Below are 21,942 nucleotides of genomic sequence, written 5' to 3'. Positions count from 1 at the left end.
AAGTAGTTCCAGATCAGTGGATGTCAACAAAACTGAATTTTTACTCCTTTGAGGGAAAAGCAGCTGAGAAATGTCCCACTCCATGCACCTGTTGAACAAAATGAAAAAAAATACCATCCCTGGCAAAGGCACAAGAGATTGTCCAAATCTGAGCTAAACCTCAGCTCGTTGAGAAGCTCCACTCTCAGATGCTTTCCCAAAGTTAGCTTCACTCCCCTGGGCATCCTTGGTTTTATCTCTTTACTGTGTCTTACTTGCTCTTCATTTGCCCAGCTCAGCTCTGGAAGAATCAATTAGCCATAGTCCCACTCTTCCCAAGTTAAAAATCAGGTTGCCATGGATTTTCTAAGTATTGCAAAGATGGAGAGCACAGAGTTAAGAGATTTCCTGATGTCGTCCCAGCTACCTGTTATGAAAGCCAACCATGAAGCAATCACCTTAGCATGCCCGAGCCCCAAGGTTGTTGATAGCCCAGGCAGGAGCATAAGGAGCTTCAACCTCCTAAATATGTATGGCAACCCAGCTCAGAGACTCAACCCATCTCCCCACCGGATAACAAAAAACCTCACCCGGGGCATGACCAACACATAGGGCTGCCACCCAGCACGACAAAGGGCGGCTGCCTCCTCGAGCTGTAGGACCACGAGAAAAATCAGACCCTGGAAACACAGACTCGCACCATACAAGCGGGATGGATCTAATCATTCTTACTTTGGTATTCAAGCACCTTCCCAACAGGAGAACAGGTATCAGGAGAAAACAAACAGATCCAAGTACAGCACTGTGTACAGAAATGAACTAATATCAAGCTTGACTGAAAAAGTTGATTAAATTAGTTTAATTTAAAAGCCCAAACAAACCCTGAAGGAGGTTCTTTGTTTATTGCTTTTTACTGACAGCACGTGTTACTGAAGAAGCACCATGTGGGCATGAAATATTTATTCATTAAATCTTTCATAAAGCCACACACTATTGGTTTCACTCAGGATATATTTATAACTTGTCATGGTCCAGGAAAATCACTGCTTTTCCTTTCTCCCCCTCCTACCTCCCCTCCAGACTGTTTATAAAAGGGGTTTGGCTTTGAGTTTCCATCATGATAAGCCTGATCCTCAGTTCCACTATTGCTTGTACGCAAGGTGCTGCTTCTTTAATTTTAATAGCTGCAATTAATAATAGGATAGTTGCAATTCAAATAGTTCAGCTCTCCCTGCATCACCCAATACGGACTGCTACAGTGCTGCAAAGCACACTGCCGTTTCACCACGTTGCTGCTGGCCGGGGGGCAAAGGCAAAGCGCAGGGCGAAGAGCCACCGGCGCTGGCAGAGGGAGAGCCAAGGCGGCAGCGGGGAAGTTTGAACCTGTTCCCACCAGAAACATCCCTCAGCTCTGCTCGGTGCTCGGAAAGGCGATGCTCCGACACCATCGGCATCACAGTGCAATGCAGCCACTCGGGATTGCTAAAGTTTATGGCAAGGGAATGCGCCTGGCTGAAATGCCATAGGCTTAAACCTCGCGCCTGGTTAACGGAGCGCTAACAAAAATGGCAAAGTCATGCGCTTGTACGGGAAGGCACCACGCGCCAGTAGCAATACGGGGAAACAAGAGTCACGCCAGCTAGAAGACGTGCGCCTAGAGGTTTCCCTTCCCTTGGGGAAGGGCCCAAAGACACCCTAACTGTCCCAGGACAGACATCCATCCAAGAAAACCAAAAGCAGTCTGCAAGGGCACTCATTTTACTACTCAGTATGCACAAGCCGTTTGTTATCAAAACTCACTCCATCAGCGAAACCCTTTCTTGAACCCCCTCTTGGCCATCGGCCAGCCTCGGGACCAAACCCATGCTCCAAGCTGGCGTAATAACAGACTAGCATAAACAGGGTTATAGCATCCTCAGCGTTAGCTATAAAACCCCCTAATATAGTTTTACTATAGTTTTACTGACTACATAGCTTGCACAGAAATGAGAAGAGGCTGTAGTTAGAAACAGGGGTCAAAGTATTTTTTAATCCATAAGAGTGGGGGGAAAAAAAACAAACAGGATCTGCACTAGGACCGTGCAGGGCAAATTGCATCAGTGAAACAGTCACCTATATTGCACTGATATCTAATTGGGTGTGGGCCAAGCTTAATTTCCCCATAAAATCTTGAGCAATATAAAGGCAGCTCAAGATGGGTGCAAAGCGAGCAGTGTCGGTGCGGCGCAGGGTCCTGCGTGGTCCGATGGCCACGGCGTGCACCCTCCCTTGTCGGGCCACGGGCCGCCCTGGCAGGCCTGCCCCTGTTTCCCTTCCTCCATTTGTTGGCGAGAATAAATAAATACAAATATAACATAAGCAGATGTCGTTGTCCCTGGAAACTAAGCTTGCTGGAAAGGTTTCTGCTGAAACTGCTTCTTGGTGGAAAATTAGGTTTTGATTAAAGTGGGTTCTTTTCTTTCCTTTGATAAGCAGAGCCTACTTTGTGTTCAAGCTTCGGACTTTTTTTTGCTGAAAACCCAAACCGTCCTGTGGGTTTTCACACACCGGTTCCTCGGCAGGGACCAGGTCATTTAAGCGCAACAGCATCTCACGGGCCACCGAGGAGAAGACATCTCGGGGTGTCCCCACACAGAGAGCCCAGCACCTTGCAGGAAGAGAGTCTAACCCAAGCAAAAGCACAAGGAGGGGACAGCGCCGTGTATGAATACCATGAGGCACCGCAGTGATTCAAGCCAATATTTGGGGGCTTGATCCCAGAAATAGCTGTTCTGGCTTTTTTTTGGGGGGGGGGGGGAAGATTTTTTCTTTAAATGGAGCATATTGATGAAAACAAAGTAGAGGGTTAGACTTTCCCCTTGATAGCCTCCATCATTCCTCACGGTCCCAGCTAAGGCTCAAGCCACGGACGCCTCCCATTTCCCACTCCCATTTCTTCATCCGAGCCTCACATCCAATATACCAGGATATATCATTTACTTTCAAGCCTGCCTTACAGAGCAGCCAGCACCTCATCCCTGCAAAGCTCTCTGCAACTGCACCTCTAGACCTGAAAAGCCGTACAAAAAACTCAAAAACGCTCAACTTTAGGTCCAGTGGAACCAACGATGCTAAAAAACATGGCATTTAATAAAGCATCCTACTTAAGTGTTTTGCAAGGCCTGTCCCCCGGCCGTGCTGTGCCACATCTGCACAGTAGCTCAGTGACATTCCCAAAAGACACACGGGGGTCCGTTATAGCCAGTCTATCCCCAAAGCGCCTCACTTGGCAAAATTAAGTCTCTTGAAAGTACCCAAAGCCAGCACCACGTGCGAAAGATTTGCAGTTTTGCGCAGCAGTAAAAAGACCGCTTTCCCTGAGAAAGACAACATCACCCTGACGCTGCGCAAGAAATGGGCTAAACCCTTGAATTTTCACGTCACATACTCAGCCACCTGAGTCATGCCGAGGAGGGGAAGGAAAAAACTCCCGTGGGTGCTGTAATGAAAATATTTTTATTTTTCATGCCCCTGCAAGGGGCTGCTTGGGGATGGGCAGAGATGCCAAGCCACGATACACCCCAGCAATTTCCAGCTGCTGCAAGCTCCCAAGAGCCAACGGAGCCAAACTGACACTGCTCCTGCTAGGGCAAACTGCAACCCAAACACCCCACGCTCCTCAGCCAAGTCTCCAAGTCTGGTGCTGTTTTTCCTTCCTCTCTTCTCTTCCCCTCTGCAATCATTAGAAGACCTCAGGGAAAGAAAAAAAAAAAAGCTATTTTTTTATATGCTCATTAAGAATAATCTGCTAAATGTTCTGTGCCAATGCATAAAGCTGCCTACTATGCTAATAGAATATTTGACATTTATTTGCTGACTAGTTATTTATGCTAACGTCACCCCTGCATAATTAATACTCTGCTAAAGTAGACTTGAAAAGCACACATAAAATACTGTACTAGGAGTCATTTGCAGTGTTTAAAATAAAGAAATCCTACAATCTATTTACATTAGGTTAGTCTAAACTTGGTTTTGATGGCAAAGAGGATAAGGATTAGGCAACGAAGATAAAAAAGGAAAAAAAAAAAAAAGCTGTATAATACTTTAGCAACATCTACAGCATTTGGCAGTACAACCTGCCAAAGAAGATTTCCGAGTTTCATTTTACTTGGCTCAGGGGTCCGGTTCTTAGCTGATGTAAACCAGTATAAACTCAGTGCATGCCTACTGATTTTCTCCAGCCTCAAGCTCTTAGGAAGTAATATTTCAGGTAAGACGCCAGTGAAAGAGCTAAACCAGGGCCAAATCTGCTTTCAATTACACTGGTAGAAAAGCAAAGTCATCTCAGATAAGCCGATGGAGGCAAGCCAACTCCTCAAAGCCAAAAGCAGAAGTGCACACTATTTGATCCCTCTACCTGCATTATAATTAGAGCGCTGCAAACACAGTTAAAATTTTATTTCCTGGGGCATGAGATTACCAGGAGGCAGGAGAAGGAAAAGAAACAAGGGAAAGTTGGTTTTGGTTAAAATACATTGATGATCACATCTTCTAAGAGAGCAGCTCCAGAGGTGGGCGAGATCTGGTTGCTTCATTTCAGAAAGCCAAACGGTGCCTCCTACCATGGGATTAACTTTTTTTTTTTAATCTATCTGTTCATCTATCTCATATTTTGCACACAAACACACTATGCAACACAGCAGACCAGCTTCAGATTATGCGGAAACCAAGGAGTTTTCATGCCCTAAGTTTTGATGTGGCCAACTAGATCCGCTTCTCCCCTCACTTATAGCAGTGATCTCAAAGAGCACAATTTAGCCTTGGAAAAGATTTAAGATAGCAGTAATCTTTATGGGTATGGCCTCAAAAAAAGAAAAAGAGAAAGGAAAAAAAGGGGGCAGTTAAAGACTCCTGTTTGAAACCTAGAATCTTTAATTAGACCTCCAGGCTACTCCACAGCAGACTCAGGTAGGCTGGGTCATAGTGAGAGATGTCAAGTTAAATGGGAATATGGTTTTCATTCTAGGCAACCCAGTTTGCTATAGCACAAGTCTGATTTTTCACTCACGCACAGCTCAGAATCAGGTCCAGCACTTGGCATGAGTGAACTTCTTTCCTTCAGCCTGGATCTAAGTTCAAAATTAATCAGTCACAAGTTATGTAGAAAGATGGTGACAATCTTTAGCTATTTTAAATCATGAGCATATGATGATGTTTGCCTTCACAGAAAGTTTGAGTACCCAAAATGCTTTATGTCTACAACTCTTAATGACATACTGGGCTCTTGATGGAGCTCAGCACCATGCAGGAGGGACTCATTACGTCCCAGGATCAGGGATCTGAGTGTTAATTCTCCTTATACAGGGGTAACTGAGAAGCAAAGGCTGCTTTCCGCACGTAATCAGTGTCTGATTGATATGCTGATCGCAGAATTTGAGGAGAGATGGTGCTCTGAGGTTTTACCATCTGCACCACCTCCCTGTAGCATCAGAACATGGACCTGGTTTTCCATATGTCTTTACATCTCCATGCCCTTCCACCTCCGCACATGCACTGCCAGCAGCCTTGAGATCTTTGGGTGGATTTGCGCAAGGCAATGCCCAAGCTAAATTTCGATCTGTCAATACCATTGAAGCAAAACTGCCACGGCAATTAGAAGTGTGCACAACCATCTCGTCGTCCGATGTCTTTGGTGCCTCCCAGAATGCGTTAAGATAGTGCCAGCAGAGATTCTGCTCTGTTGGCTCAGCTGTAAACTGGCAATCTGTACAAAAACACCCACGTGTCAATCAAGAGATGCTCCTGCTCCCTGCGTGTTTCACGATGCATAATTTAGCTACTACGCTTGTCAGGTCCTCCACGCTGCTCTTCTCTCCAATGGAGAACGTCTCCACGAACCCAACTGTCATCAAAGGAAAACAGCACGTGCGGATAACTGGCCAAAGGAGGCAAGAGACCTCTTGCCCTTTCATGACTAAAGGAATTGCTAGTAAGGGAAAGTTTAGTTAGCTGCAAATTTGCAATGCTCAATGGGTAACATGTCTCAGGGGATGATGGCTGTTGAAAAACAACCGCCTCTGTTCTGTGCTGAAGAGGAGGATGGTGCTCGGGTAAGACACACAAGGCAATAAAGGCTGTCCCTGTTCCCACATAAGCCAAAATAATGAGAAGATTTTAACTAACTGATGGAAAGCCTAGGTCACACCCCACCCGTACAGCGCAGAAGCCAAATCCCACGTTACCACCACAGCCGATGAACTTTGAATCAGGCTGCCTTTCCTCACAGGAATTGCCACTGAAGGGCCTCAACAGAAAGGAGAAAAAATTCACACTAAGCCACATCAGGTAGTAGCTACCCACTGGTCTACACCCATGGTTAATATGCAATAAAAAGAAACCTCTGTCCCAGGACGTGACTTTAGAACTGATCCGTGCCAAAGCTACAGACCATAAGGACAGCTTCACACTTTCCTCAAGATGGTTCATGAATAAACATCCAATTCATTCAAATGAGTTCTATATTAACTAATTTAAATAATTTTCATTTTGCTTTGAATGGTAAACAGATCTATTCTGCCAGGATAGTTGAGTTTGCAATTCAAATTACACACCGATTTGTAATGAGAAAAATATAATTAATGGCAAAGCTTGCAGTAACTACAATTTTACTCCTTTGATTTCACGCAGGGAAGGGAGGTGGAGGGTGAAGCACGCAGGCACACATGCACTCACACCGTCCTTTCATAAGCCAATGCATTTACTGCAAACTGGAGTATTTGGCCCCCAGTCCTGTTGCACCATAATGTCATGGTAGGGACATAACATGACTTGACATTATACTCGCAGGCACCATGATGCAATACTAACGTCACCCCATAAATAATAATGCAACAGTCTGTAAATTAAATGACTTCCTTATATTAGGATCATAAACAATAATTATTTGGCAGCTGCCCCTTGAAAGCTCTCTCTGTGCTGAACATTAAATCAAGCTCCATTGATTTGATAAACTGAACAGGGGCTTTGTTGTTGTTGTTGTTTTTTTTTTCCCCAAGCTCTCTCCCATCTAATGAAAGTCGTCGCCCGATCATTTTGCAGCAGTGTTGTCTGGCATCGTATTTATAAGACTAGCGCCGATCAATCCTATCTGATTCGCAAGCAGAAACAAAGCGCTGTCCCGCTGCTGGTATCCTGCCAGTACACAAGTTCCTCTGCGCAGATCTGCTTATTAACCAGAGCCTTCAACTCCTGATTAAAATCAAATCTTAATGACAGCTAACTGGCCCTGGCCATGCTGTTTGCATGTAGCGGTCTGGTCTTGCATTCGTTAGCCAACAGATATCCTCGCTGCGATTGAGCTGTGCAGAATCAGGCCCTTGGAAACCCACGTTAACTTGGAGCTGGCTTTCAGTTCTTCCAAAGGTTTGGCAACAAAACAGTGCGTAACGCTAAAGGCAAGACATTTCGGTGGAGTTTGTGTAAAACAGCACTTCCTCCTGTAGCAATGCAAGGTCTGATCCTGCAGTCCTCACCGGATAAAACTCTGGACTGCAATGAAGTTTGCCTCAAGAGGAGACACATTCACTGAGCAGCAAAGCAATTAACCACGGGAGCAACTTCAGACGTGTGGGTACAACAAGTCTAGTACTCCTAATCAACTTTTAAAAACTGGCCTGAGCCCAGTTTTCCCTACAGCAGACAAGGGGCACTTCTGAAAACCAGGTTCTTCACTGAGGAGCCCAAACGGGAGCAACGTTCTTGGAGCTTGGACCCCAGGGCTGAACCCAACAGGCAAACACCCGTGGGTAACACATTTGGGACCTCTATCTTTTCACAAGTGAGAGAGAAGTTCTAAAGGCTCAGATCCTCCCGGGCATTTTTAGACACCTCATTCCCAAACACAACTTAAGCTCTTGTATCCTTAAATCTCTTCTGAAATTGCAACTTGGACATTTAAGTTAATTTGCTTTTTCTGAAAACTATACTAAGACCTATTCAATAAAGTTTATTCATTGTGAAGGGGGGGGGGGGGGGGGAGAACAAGGCAGTTGCCCAAATTTAGGGTCCACCCTGGCACAGCTGCACCACCTGGCTCGAGGAGAACGGATGTATGACGCACTGCACATTTGCAGTCACTCGAGCAAGACAGCTCACATGAAAGTCGCCACAACCCAAAGAGCAGATTCCAACATTTCCATGAAAAGCAGTTGCCTCCGGTTATAAAACGATCATTATTTTCTATTACAACAGTCAATAAAATCTCTCACCCCTTGGCCCTGGCATTTTGAGCTTTAGTTTACCGCATTGTACACTTTCTGGCAACATTGATTACAATCCACGTAATGAAAGGTAGTTTAAGAGACCAATAAAAGAAAAATAATCTCACCCCTCTCACGTTAGCTTGATTTACTAGTGCTAAGCCAACAGATTTCTCAGCCATATCTATCTTAAAGACTTTCTTTTTTTTTCACTCTCCTTTTTAGGCAGTCAAATCTCTGTTTATTCAGAAGACACAGTCAGATCAGAAGAAGCCCAGAGATAACAGTTTAACTCAGAGTGCAGCATATGCAAGGCAGGAATGAGTCTTTCAGCCCCGACTCAAGCAAAGACTGTCCCGACAGCACGTTTCAGCAGAAACCGAGGTGAAACCAGGAGAAATCATGCATGACACAAACAGCACATACACTTTTCTCAATGGTCACGTGTAACAGAAAGTAAAAGGATGACTTTAGCAGCAGAATCCTTAAACGAGGCTTTTCTTAAACGCATTTACAAGCTGGAGGCTAAATATTCATCTCTTGCTTCCCAGACCTTCAAGAAACTGGGTGTACAGAGGCAATAGCCATTTTTAGATGCCATTTTTCTTATATGCTGGGAACCAAAACATATTTTTTAAAGAAACTGTTCCACGTGGGCCACTAATCTACAGCTTTTGCCTTCAGCTTCTGTGCATCTAAGAGCTGACAATCACAATGTGCCCTAATCAATGTCGATCAAATCTTGCTGGCTTTAATCTGTGTATCTACCACCGGAATTAAAAGCTGCAAGAATCTGGCAGTGGAAGGTTTTTAACTTTCAGAACAAAACTTTTGAAGAGTTTGAGTGCATGGCCAAATTCTGATTTTGGTTACATCCAAACTGATCTGAGTGAGAATGAACTAGAATAAACAAGAATTTGGTCCTTCCACTCTAAAACTACAGGACAATTTTTTTTCCCTAGCTGAAAATCACCGTTTTTACAATTTGACATTTCCTTACTAAGACAGCTTCCTCCAGAAACTTCTGTTCTTAGCAAGCAGGGCAAAAACTCCTGTTCTAGATTGACTGAATCATCCACTGACCGGCACACACCCGACCCTGAGCTGCTGTACAACATCAGTGGAGTTGCATCACCCAACACCAGTTGAGGCTCTGGAGATTGACCCATTCCAGATTGACTGGAAGTCTGGAGTTTAATCATCAGACCAATACTAGAGCACGACCCTCACAAAATGCGCAGAACTCACCATCTGGAGGCATCAGGACCTTGTTATTCTGTGTACACCAGCCAACGGGGTGAAGATCCGCTGTCATCACGTCACACCAGAAATCTGCCCTGCGGTCATCTCCATAGCCACAGTAACGAAGCAGTAAGAGCTGTCCACATGTTGTAATGATCGTAGCTACCCAATATGTGTCCGGATTGCTCTTGTTGGCCACTTCTAATTTCATTCCTGGTTGGAAACTGCTTTGAAGGCTGATTTCAACCTTACAAAATGAGAAAGCCATGGTGTTACTTTTTCTCCTTTGCAGGGAGAACCCTCCCTAGACAAGCAAGATAATACTGCCCATAAAAAGCAGATTTGGGGTAGGCCTTGAGTTTGTTGTGATCCTTAATCCAACCACTTCCCTGGCAACCTCTCTGGGCAGGACCATTGCTACTTCACTGGTACATCTCCCTATGATGCAAGGTCCCGTATGCTCCAAATGGGCATCAGCAGCAGTAACCTTAGGTGTACTACATCTGAGAGAGGGCTGGTACATGCCTAAGCATCATAAGTCTCACTACAGATGAGGAGAAAGGTGAAGTATGACCCAAGGGAGGTTACTTTTATTACTGCACAGCTCCATCAGGCAAATAACAGGACACGTGCAAGGGCAGGCACTGAGCACCTCTAGGAGTTAGGACCAGGTATAATAATTAGTCAAATAGCAACACTGAAGCACCTTTTGAGTTTTGACAAGCATCAGTTTGCAACCAATTCGCACTCATGGGTTCAGGCCGCTGCCTTGCCATCGGATGGAGATGTCACTCCCATTTAGCTCAGCAGTGATAAGTCACAGGTAACTTGCCCAAGGACACTGGAGATGCCAGTGCATCTCTTCCAGGACCCTGTAGGAACTGCTGTTAAACCCTACAGATATGCACATAGCAGGCCTTAACTTATCTTCCAAGAGCTGGTGGGACATCTCTAGCTGTTGTTGATAAAGAAGAGGTGGGAGCCTGTCCAGTAGTTCAGGTGCCAGCCTTGTCTTCAGAAGTCCATCCAAAACATTGCCTGCAACCTCCTGTGAGATGCTAAGGGACAGGCTCTCAGAGGTTTCTAGAGTACCTTATCTCCCACTGAAACCAGAGAGATTCTAAAATCTGGTCCTAAGTATGTCTCTGATTAAGTTCTCATTTAAACAGCAGGTTAAAATGCCACTTTTGCTCACAAAGTTTAATATTTTATAGCCTGCTTGGCCACCCTAGGACTTCTTAGACCAGGAATGCCAAATTGCAGAGAGAAAACTGAGCTCCTCTGGGATGTCAGTATTCCTTCCTCACTCACCCCACTCCAGCTTACAACAGCCTCAGTGCTGCCAGGCCAAACTCATTTGTTATCGGCAGGTTACAACACTCCACCTGCCTTTGCTTATACAGGTACCTCCATCAGCACCAATGACTGGACTGAGGAATGTCTGCGACATTTCCTGGTTTACTTAGTCAAAAGGTAAGGTCTTGTTATTCCAAGTATCCTTAAAAATAATCCACGATAAGTGTTTATTTGTAGTCTTCCTCCTTTCTCCTCCTGCAAGTTGTAAAAACATCGCCCTACTGATGTGGCCACAGATGCACACCCTTGTCTACATTGAAGAAGAGCTCATGTGTAGGTCTCAATCCTGTCTCACGTCCTCAGGTGAAGGCTGAAGGTGGAGAAGGCAAGATATGGACAGCAGGCAAGTGGGACTGACTAGAAGAGGTTAAATAATTGGTTGTGGATGGGGCAACTGGTCCCAAACAACAACATCCTCGACTGTGATGGGCTCTGCTTGGAAGCAGATTCCCTTCTTCAAAGGATGTCTCCGATCTTCTTGGTCAGCAAGGATTTCAGGGACTTTCAATATTCTTGTGCTAACACAGACCAGAGTTGCAGACGGTGCTGTAACTACCATGGCATTTCCAGGACTCATGGTCTGTGTGAGCTATGTTCACCCAGGAAGGGTATCATCTGCCCAGGTACCTGGTTCCCACGCTCCTGAGAGAGCATCTCTGAGCAGCAGGCTGAGAGACAGTTTCCCTACAGGCAGTGCTGGACTCTAGTGCGGAGTGACCCGGCTAAGGAGTAAGTCATGCATCAAGAGGGCAGCTCTAGAGGAATAGGACACTCTCCTGAGACAGATCTCTGGTTTGGGATGGATAGCAATAAATAAAAATAGAGAAGGAGAAACAGAGGAGGAGAACACAGGGAGTTCAGCATAAGCAAGGGGAGTGCAATATAATCCCTCAGAGATGGAAAATTTGAATGAGAAACAGAGGTAGGATAGATATAGACCTTCGAGTTGTGAATGTGGCCGGTGCAGACACCTCAAGTCCACTGAAGATGAGCCAGAGGGCTGGCAGCACAATCGCTGTGCAGAGCTTGGCCTCATTCCCAGCAGGTTGTGCCAAAGGCACACAGCTCTGCACGATGTAGCATTCAACCTAGGCAGCTCACAGCTGTCTTCAGCACAAGCAGCAGGTGAACACTGTGATGGCAGCCTAGGTCTTCCCACTGAAAACCATTGCACATGGAAAGGGAAGAGGCAGGATTTCAGTAAGATGCAGGACAGCGATTTTAGCAGGTTTTGGGATGAAGCCACCAGAGAAGCACAAAGGGCTGACTTCTCCCCATCTCCCTGAAATGGTCAGTCCCCACTTTGATTTGTGCCCAGGATCCCCCTGAAAACAAGAAGAAGGAACGTGCGCAGAGCTCACAAGGCATCAACAAAGTACATACGTGTTTGAACGAGGTGTGGGGAGCAGCGCTGGCCCCGGTTTCCTCCAGGAATTCGTCCCAGTTGAAGTCTGTGTCCTCAATGCTTGAGCCCTCATCTGCTCAAAAGGGGGGGAAAAAAAAGGTATAATGAAAGGAAAAGCAAACCACCACATAGCCAAAGAAGGCAAAAGTTGCAATGACATGTTGAGGGTAAGAATAGCAACTAGAAAATAGAGAGCTCGTTTTTAAGATCTGTGCTTAGTTTGACTGGCTCTCATTATATTTTCAGGAGATTATGCGACTTTAGCGGCCAACATTTCCAGACCAGAAACGACTCTGCTTTCACAGCAGTAGGGGAACAAGCTCTGTCCTACTGCAGAAGGCGCTTGTGCTCTTGTGCTTTTCATTTGGCGATTCTCTCGCCACAAGGCACCTGGCTGCCTGTCAGCTGTCCCAGGGTGCAATGACCATGTTCATGCCACAAACAGGGGTCCTCCATGAGTGCTAATTACAGCTGCCTCCCAAAAAAAACCCCCAGCGCCGTTCACCAGACCGCGGCTGCCTTCTTGCGCCCTGCTCTTGTCTTTGCCCCGTTGTCCCCCGTCCTCAGCAGATTTGGGGCTCTGTATCAAACCTCCTCCCCATTGCCCCGATCCTGCCCCACGGAGAAGGACTGACATTACTACTTTCTGTTATATACCCACACCAAGCGGAGTGGAGCATAGACCTCAGAGCATTGCGGAAACACACACAGTAATTAAAAATAAATCTTCTTTCACTTACAGAAAAATCAGCCAAATCCGATTGTTTTCATTTTGTTTCCAGGCAATCTCGCAAACCTCGGTTTCATCCCCAGAGCAAAAATATTTACAGTCTAGCAATGAGCCCTTTGCAATAAGCATTTATCAGGCAAACTCGGTGAGACCCTTACCTGCCCAAACATTCATCAGTGCGGTCATGATGTAATTAAAGTGACTCATGACAAACTGAATTAAGAAACCTCCCCAGACAGTTTTATGAAGAAAACGGCAGGGTTAATTTATTGCAATTATTGCTACAGGTCTCCGGTTTTCAGAGCCAGAAAATTATATTGTGCAATGGGAATCTCTCATTATTAAAAGGGGAAGAAATAGGTTTTATTTGCTGCCCATGGAGCCAGACGTATACATGCGAGGGAAAAAAAGTATATCAGAGGAGGGTTTTCGAGACAGAGCTGGCAGAGGGTAAAGATCTGTCTGGGAGTTCAAGGAGGAGCACTGAGCCATCACCACTGTTAAACACTTTGCACACTGCTGTATCAAGACTAAGGTCTGATTCCTTGCCATAAACTCAATTAGCCTTCTTAAATATGAAGATGTAAATCAGCATTTACTCCAGTGACAAGATGGGTACTCTTATGACTCTCCGGCTCAGTAGGACAAGAAATAACCCATGCCCGTGACTACAGTCTGAAAATAGGCAAAATCAACACAGAAGTAAAGGATAGGTTTGGTTTTATTTCTTACAATCATAACAAAAAATTCCAGGCATGACAGAAGCTACATCATTTAAAATAGTCAAACCAGAATGAAGGGTTTGTTCATTTTCTGACTGAAAGACAACTCCCAGCTTAGTCACAAGGCAGGGGCTTGGTGCAAAAATTACTAAGAGTTTCCCTCATCTGTATCGAGCAGGTGGGCAAGCAGCTTAGATGATCAGGGCAATCCTGCAGGCTTAAAAATCTATAACTCTGTGGAGTTAATGTTTTAGAGAAGCACCAGATCCAGAGATTTCAAAAGCTTAGCCTCTAAAATAAAGCATGGTAGCCCAGAAGTAGACAGGCAGAGATGGGGAGGAGGCCACTCATCCCAGGCTTAAAATTACTCCTGTGCATAAGCAACTTTCTATCCCGAGCAGAACCAATCCCAGCCCCACTAAAAGTCAGTAACCAAACGTCGCTGAAGTTCAGGGAGCCAGAGACAGGTATTTCAATGCCACATTCCAGCAACCTAAACCCCAGTCTCTGTGTCAGCTGTTGCCTGCTGACTCTCATTAGTTAACTCCTCAATCAGAACCTCCCTTTTCACCTCCCATAGCTCTTCTGGATCCCTGAGAAGTACCTAGTTCTCTGCTGGCAAAGTCTTAGGAATTTAAGCTACTTGACTATAGTCCTTAATATTTCTGTGGAGAAGAGGCAGCATCTGATGTGAAAAGCAAAAGGCAAAAAGCTGTAACTACAAATGTCTTCCACACGCTACCAGTACAACAAAATGCCACCCGCCCTCAGGGCAATCCAGAGCCTGCGTAGCTGCAGGTTTTGGAGGCTTTCCTCCTTGGTAATGGATCCCCTTTGCCCAGTTTCTCCTTACTGATGCACCCATCTGCTCTATGATGTTGGGTTGGGCTGCTCAACATCCCCAAGGACATCTCCAGGTCAGGACATCTGACTTGGACAGGACATCTCCAAGTCAGCTCTGGGCTCTATCTTCCCTCCTCAGCTGCTCCACTTTAGGGCACTAGACATTTCCCTCAGCCCTTGATGCTCCATGTATTTTCACGCTTTTCATTCCTGCTTTTTGCTCTAATCTGCTGGGCGAGTCTAGACAAGTATCTCTCTTTCTTCTAGCTTTCTGTGGAAATGATTCCTTCCCAGAAGACAATCCAAGGGATTTTTAAATAATAAGTATATAATCTCCAGCCCTTGTAAGGAGCAATGTCTCCAGGGTGACAGTATTTTCTCCAGAATTTGGCAACAGAAAGTTAGTTATGTTAGCATTACAGATGTTAGTAATGGATGCAACAAGCCCACCTACCCTTCTTATTACCCATTCTGGTGCAGTGCTAACAGACTATAAATGAGATCATGACCTACCCCGCCACATGGCATACCACCACAGAGTCACTGGCCCTGCTGCTTCCAGATAGGATGTAAAAGAAAAGGAAAAGGGGAAAGCAGAGATCAGGTACTGAACCCGAAACAGCCCCAGTCTGTGCCAGAGGCCAACTGGACATTGCTGGCACATCCGTTCATATGTAGCATGTTCACATCCAATCTGGCAAAACTCACAAATAACATTTGTTTTTAAAAATCCCCCAGATCTCTCCTTTCTAAATCCAAATAAAGAGGCTTCAGGACCCCAGAGGGAGGCAGAGCAAGTGCTCTCCCCACAGCAGAGAGCTGCAGGCTTCATTCGCTGTCAATCCATTTCTGCCTGACACATCACAAATCTGGCTCCTCTACAGTGTTTTATCAGCAGACTTTATCAGGAAATTACTTTTACAAGGTCTGTAAAAATAATGTCAGAGAACTCATTTATCATGGCATCAGTGTTTTATTTTGCTTCATTTTATCACAAAGGATTTGGAAGGGACTCTAAGTTTCTCAAATCATTTTTATGGATTCTGCTCCCTTCTAAAAATCTTGCAGTGGGACCATGCGGAGCAGAGACAGTGTGGCCCAGGGATCAGATCAGCCCAAGGTCTAGATCTGGTGGTATGCTCCCAACCCTATCAGGGTATGGAACAGGACTGTACACAAACCCCCTAATCGATCAAAAAAGCCCTACTACTGAGGAGCGGAGGATACCTCTTGCTGATCTCTCTCAAGTGTCTGGAGATCCCCAGATTAAAAGGCAGGTATCTAAACGCAAAGTCTCTAATACACGACGACAATGATTGTGCCCACTCAAGGAACGGTGATCACAAAGCCAATCCATTCATCAAATCTCAAGTCACGCGCTCCAAGAACAAAGTCCTGGCTTTGCTGGAGAGCTGCAAAGCCCCAGGTGCCAGAATTTCACAGAGCTCCCTGCGAGATGACAAATTTGGCATTAGGCCTATTTTACATATCAGTTCCTTTTCCAATTATTGGTGCTTAGGCCCAGTGCTCTTTTTTAATGAAACAGTCAAGCCTGGCTAGCCTACAATACGGTGTTGTATAAACAAGCCTAGGCTGGCAAATAAAAATCAACAAGTCATTACCTGTGAGCCTCTCAATGGTTTTAAAGTGCTCTGCGATCCTCTGTGCATTATCACTATAAAAATGCAACTATTCCAGCTGTCATCAACCTCTCAGGATGGGCAGCTACAGGAAATAAGGGGGATAAAAGACCCACAACCTGTTGTTCCAAATGCATAGATTTTTCCCAGGCTTGCCTGAAGGAGAACATCTTTCAAAATTGGAGCATTTGTGGCAAATCGCTATGCCATTTGGCTTTACTTATTTAAAGTCATTGGATACATTCATGACTTTGTCAGTGAACAAAAAACTGAAAGGTGATGGTGGTCTGGTGGTTAGCACGCTAAGCGAGGACTTGGGGGGAACCCTGATCAACCACAAACCCCCTGCATGGCCTTGGGAGAGTCACCAAGGTCCACATACCCTAAAAAAAATTTAGGAGTCACAGGCTAGGTCCTCCTGCTCCAGAACAGACACCTACAGTCAGCTAAATGAATCTCATCCTACCTGTCCCATGAATATAAATGGATCCAGCAGCAACCGGATCAGGCCTCAAGTGTCTACTCCAGACATGTCTGAATTAGGGGATATGAATCTCATCTCGTGAGAGGGGTTTGCCTCTTGAAGGCAACCAGGATTTAGATGCTCCCCTCTGCTCCCACCAGGCTTAGCTTGCTTTAAGCTCAGTGGGGAGAAGCAGGCAACTCCAGAAGGCAATTCAATGCAAAGGTAATGAGGTATCCATGTTAAAACGAGGTGACTCGCTCTCTGGAGGTGCATCTCTTTCCACTGGCGATACAAGCAGCATCAGAAGACTAAGCTTTTTAAGGCGTTTTAAGATGCCACAGCTCCAGATTCAGACTTTTAACTTAAGATGACCCTCAGTTGTCATCTCTAAGAGTCACTCTTTGGAAGGGGGCCTCTTTCTCTTTCACAGCTTTAAGGGAACTCAGAACAATATTTACGTACTTATCCAAGGCAATATAAGAGTGTCCCCACCACTTCCACTGCGCAAGGGGCAGTACAAAACGGGCCCATCCTCACCCTAAAGAGCTTATGGGCAACATCACTGTCCAGACCGGAGCTTGTAGTTCAATCATGGCATGGTCTCACATTGCCTTTTTTTTTTTTCCCCTCCCCTTCTTTCCCCTCTTCTTCACCCCCAACTTGTTAGTGAACACGGCGAAAATCCAAAAGCTTTTCGTATCTTTCTAACAAGGAAGATCCCCATTGTCCAAGGAAACAGGAAAATCACTGAGTCAGCAAATGACTATGAGAAGTGAAGAAACTGAAGGGTGGGCAGCCAAATTTCTAAGATGCTGAGTGAGAAGCGGTAAGGAGCGGACCAAACAGACAGCTTTGCAGGGGACTTCACAGCAATGAACAATAAAGCACAAACAGCACCATCTGAGACAAAAGGTGCAAAAGACTCTGAAAGCAAAGTGGAGTCACCGTAGCACTGCTGCTGTCGTATTTGAGGAACATTTAATCAGCGATTCACCGCCGGCGAGGGCACCGATTTCCATGGATGCAGACTTTAGCCAGTCCTGAAGGCTTTTTAAAATTGTGTGTACATGGTTCCTTCAACAGATGTTCTTGGGGGAAAAAAACGCAACCTTTAAAAAAAAAAAAATCAGGGCCACATCCACAAACTGCTTGAGGCTCCCAAGCCTGCACTCCAAGCCCCCACCACTCTCCAGGACAGGAGGCCCATCTGCAAGCGAAGACTTTCATCTGCCATTCACAGCTCGGGATCCTTTTGTCAACAATCCCTTTTACAGAAATTAAAAGATTTCTGGAAAAAAGTTCAAGCATATGAGGACCAAGACAAGCACTGCCATGCGAAGATGAACCCTTCTGTACAGAGTAATGGCTCAGTACCGATTGCTCAGTCTTGTGCTCCCCAAGCTCATCAGCTGAGCTCTCCTGCGCAAACACGCAGCAAGGACGAAGTTATAGGTTACAGCTGAGCCAAACTAACAACTCACTGCCACCAGGAGAGGTCCCATTCCTCTCCAGCACATCATCTTTTACTCCAGCTCTGGTACTCACAGGACCCTATGCTCAGCCAGGTCAACTCACAAAGCTGGCAGAAAATTACTCACTTTTTTTCCTGGATTAGCTCTCTGCTGAGTGAGTGAGTTGGACTGAGTCAGCACGAGGTCCGATGAGCAGCAGAGACGGAGCAAGAGAAGAGATAGCAGAAAGAGGGGCCTCCCATTTTGGCATCAGAAAGACAGCAAGTCAGCTCTGACCATAATGTGCAACTTCAACTGAAGATGCAGTCTCCTCCCGTTAAGACTCGATATTGGAAGTTAAATCACCCAATTCCAGCAGAAATCACTGGAAGTTAGCAGCCAGGCCCCAAGGAGTATTTATGTACTTAAATCCCTTTGGTTTCTGTGAAAATTAGGCATATAGATCTCTTTGTAAATCTATATTGAGGGGCTTCCATATCTTTAATTATCTGACTCCTAGGCAAGGAAGCCTCACAAACACACACACAGAAAAGCTGGTCGCTCAGTCCATGCCATGGGGTACATGTGAGGAAGGAGTGGGAATTCAATGCAGGCACCCTAAGTGCCAGACCACCGCCAACCAGTATTACACCACTCGCCTTCCTAGGTACTAATAAACAAAAAAACAGATACCTCATTCTTATATAAAAACAGCCCACCTATAGCCTGTGATTTTCTCCAGTCATTTAGAGCCATACTGACATCTAAAAAGGCAACACAAGCAATGGTCAACCCGACCCTGAGCTTTTCAGTAGGACCCCAATGGGCCCAGAGGCAAATGTCATGCCAAAGGAGGAATCCCATGGGACAAGATTCATCTCATTTAGCTTTAGATAACTACAACCTGGATGCTTGCATCCAAGGCAGCTGCCCACCAGTCCCTTTTCAGTCAGTGGAGAGAAACTGGTACTTTTACACTGAGATTTGCCTGCTCCATTTTGGAGCTGAGCATTAGGATGAGAGGAACCACATTATCTATTTCTCTCCATTGATCCTAAATGGAAGCTTTGGTGACTCTTCTACATCTAATGTGAAGATGCCAAAATTTAGCCAACTGAATACCTTAAGCCTTTAGGTCCCCACCTCAGAGCTTTGCAGAGTGTTCAGTTATACCCAGGAGCACATGGACAATGCACAACCAGCTCTCCTGGCTGGGCATGTCTGTGAAGTCTCCTCATCTGAAACACTCCAGAGGAAAAAAAAAAAAAAAAAAAAATTCTACAGGAAATGATGATGAAGGGTCAAAATGGAGGGGAAATATTGTAATTTCTGAATATTCATTTCTTCTCTTTAACCATAAAAGTCCAAAAAAATAAAATGGGGAGGGGGGACAAGATTTCCTATTATTTTTTATTTAAATTTTTAGAAGTTAACATTTCCTGTAAAAGATATCCAAAAGAAGAAAAGCTCAAATTTCCCAACCCATCAACCAGGGACCCACACGAGTGCTCCATGATGCGGAACACAGTCCAATTCATATGACTCAAAAAAAATCCATAAAGGCATACAGCCTCCATCCACGCTCCACTGCTGAACTGGCTGTCCCCACCCCTACAGACAGTCAGTCGAAGTGCTGTAACTGTGGAGGTGACCACTGGGCACAGAGAAGAACCCACCTGAATCAAACTGCTCCCTGTTGCCATTGGCCGGGCTCTGACCCTTCTCCGGGGAGAGATGCTGGGTCTCTTGCATGTTGGCGATGAAAGACGCCCTTGTCTCCATTTTTCAGAGGAAGAGTCCTTCCCTTGCTAATTCATCCTGCAGCAGGGACTTCCTAGAGGACAAGCTAAATGAAAAGAAAAAGAAATCATGAGTGACCTTTTCTACCTAAACCAACCCATTCCCTCAGCCATTCCTAATAGATTTCAAGTTTTCCTGCATTTTGATCATAACCCTTCAGTCCTGCTCTTTCTACAATGTGGAACACTTCAAACATTCACCAACGCTTCCTCCAAGGTGAAGTAAAGTTGGATGAGGAACCACGACACAGGACATTTTCCCTTCTTGGAGGCCTGTTCAAGAACTTGCATCAGCCGATGAAAAATTAGGAATTAGATTTCAGGCTCTAAGCACAGCATCTCATCTTTTACTTCATCCCCAGCTTTTATACCTCATCTGTCTGCCTACACAAGATCTGTACCAGGGAAAAGCAAGATGGTTAAAGGAAAAATTGAGAGATAGGTTCTTTTAAGCTAATTGTCACTCACTGTCTACACTTTGGCACTATCTCCTGCCAGCTTCCCACTGAGGGCACCAAACCTCTGTGTACAGCAACCTGGAGCACGTAAGATGCACTCATTGCTGGTTTCGATTTAAACAGATTGGGTACCAAGAGCAAAGAAGACAGCCCGTTACAAACAAGCGCTTTTCCAGTAAAGCCTCACACTTCCACCATGGGCAGAGTTCGGTGCTCAACAGTGCAATCTGTATGTGATGTGTTTATAGGGAACCTTCAAGATCAGAAACCCAAGGACAGAGGCCTCCGTGCGTCACAGGCATAAAACCATAAAGTAGTAACAGCTGTAATATTGTAATAGCAATAACAACACCACTACCAGAAAAGACGCTGAGATAATAGCATCAGCAATATTCAACGACAAGCCCATAACACATAACCCATGCCAATGGAGACACCCAAGAAAGGCCAACTCAGCCATCCTCTGACAACCTCAGCCTCTGGCATCCAACTTTTCAATGGCTAACACTGCACGAGGAATAACTCATTCTGTAAATATTTAAATTTCTGAAGGAGAAGATTTGTGATAGAGTAGCAAAGGAAACACTGAAAGGAGAACACTTGGAGAGATTGGAAAAAGTCTAGAAAATAAAGTTCAGCATGCAAAATATAGCTACCCTAATGAAATAGTGCTGGCTGCAACTCTTTTTTTTTTTTTTTTTTTTTTGAATGAAGGCTGATCTAAGGAAACTGCACCAGTTAGCTCCATCTAGATAGCAAATATTAACGCAGGCATATATTGGGTTATACTGGCAGGAGAGATTCTTCTAGAAGGGATGACCACAGTAAAAAATATTGTGGAATGAAAACATGCAGAGATGAGAAATGAAACAAGAAGGGCAATACATACTGAACAGATCTTGAATCAGATACCAGAGTAAATAAGGAATATATTTCTAGCAAGAGTAAGCCACCAGACAAACAATACCCAGAGATACACTTTAGGAGTTGTTAAAAAAAAGAACTCCAAAGAGAGCTTTTCTGTAAAACTCACTGAGCTGGTGATGAATTACGAGGTATCAAAGGCAAACTGAGAAAGAGAAACCAAGAGTCTGGGTTATGGGCACAGAGGGAAGCAGCTACTAATACAAGATATGCTAAAGCAAAGACAGACGTTGGGGAAGATGTGCGTGCAGAATATCGGATGTGGAGGACTGGTCCCGCTTATTAGCGGATGCCTCCAGGACTAGCGTGACCTAGAGGACTACGCTGGCAGCAGCAACACCAAATGCTCCTCAAGAAACCTGACTAAAAGTAGGAAAGCAGTTTCTTGCCAGAGGCCAGGCAAAGCAGGAGGTAATAAGATTGTAAAAATATTATGGGATTTTTTCAATTTTTACTACTCAGAAAGCATATTCAGAAGGGCAAGATATGATGGTTATAAACTAGAAAGAGGGATAGTGCTTTGTCGTAGGTTTTTTGTTCCCAGTTTTTAAGGCCGTTCAAATGAAAAATGCAAGAAAAATGGACATGTGTGAGCAGTTACAGCAGGGACTGAAAAAGATGAGGAGCACGAAAAGTCTAGCGGTGATGTTCATTAACTGAACCGTGGTGGGACTGTCTGCTGGAGTTATC

The 21,942-nt window shown here is 45.1% G+C and overlaps 1 protein-coding gene across 1 annotated transcript in view; it reads right to left on the bottom strand.

The window, feature by feature from the left end:
- Window positions 1–19,853, bottom strand: part of SFMBT2 (Scm like with four mbt domains 2) — a 97,894-nt gene extending 78,041 nt beyond the window's left edge. Inside the window, exons 1-3 of the mRNA XM_067289986.1 lie at window positions 19,748–19,853; window positions 12,198–12,292; window positions 9,465–9,705 (exon numbers count right to left, since the gene is read on the bottom strand). Coding sequence (XP_067146087.1) covers window positions 9,465–9,705; window positions 12,198–12,292; window positions 19,748–19,853 — 442 coding nt within the window. The remainder of the gene's footprint in view (window positions 1–9,464; window positions 9,706–12,197; window positions 12,293–19,747) is intronic.
- Between the last annotated feature and the right edge of the window lie 2,089 nt (window positions 19,854–21,942).

The sequence above is a fragment of the Apteryx mantelli genome, chromosome 1 (assembly GCF_036417845.1).
Source record: "Apteryx mantelli isolate bAptMan1 chromosome 1, bAptMan1.hap1, whole genome shotgun sequence".
Taxonomy (NCBI): domain Eukaryota; kingdom Metazoa; phylum Chordata; class Aves; order Apterygiformes; family Apterygidae; genus Apteryx; species Apteryx mantelli.
This window is presented reverse-complemented; position numbering and strand designations above follow the sequence as displayed.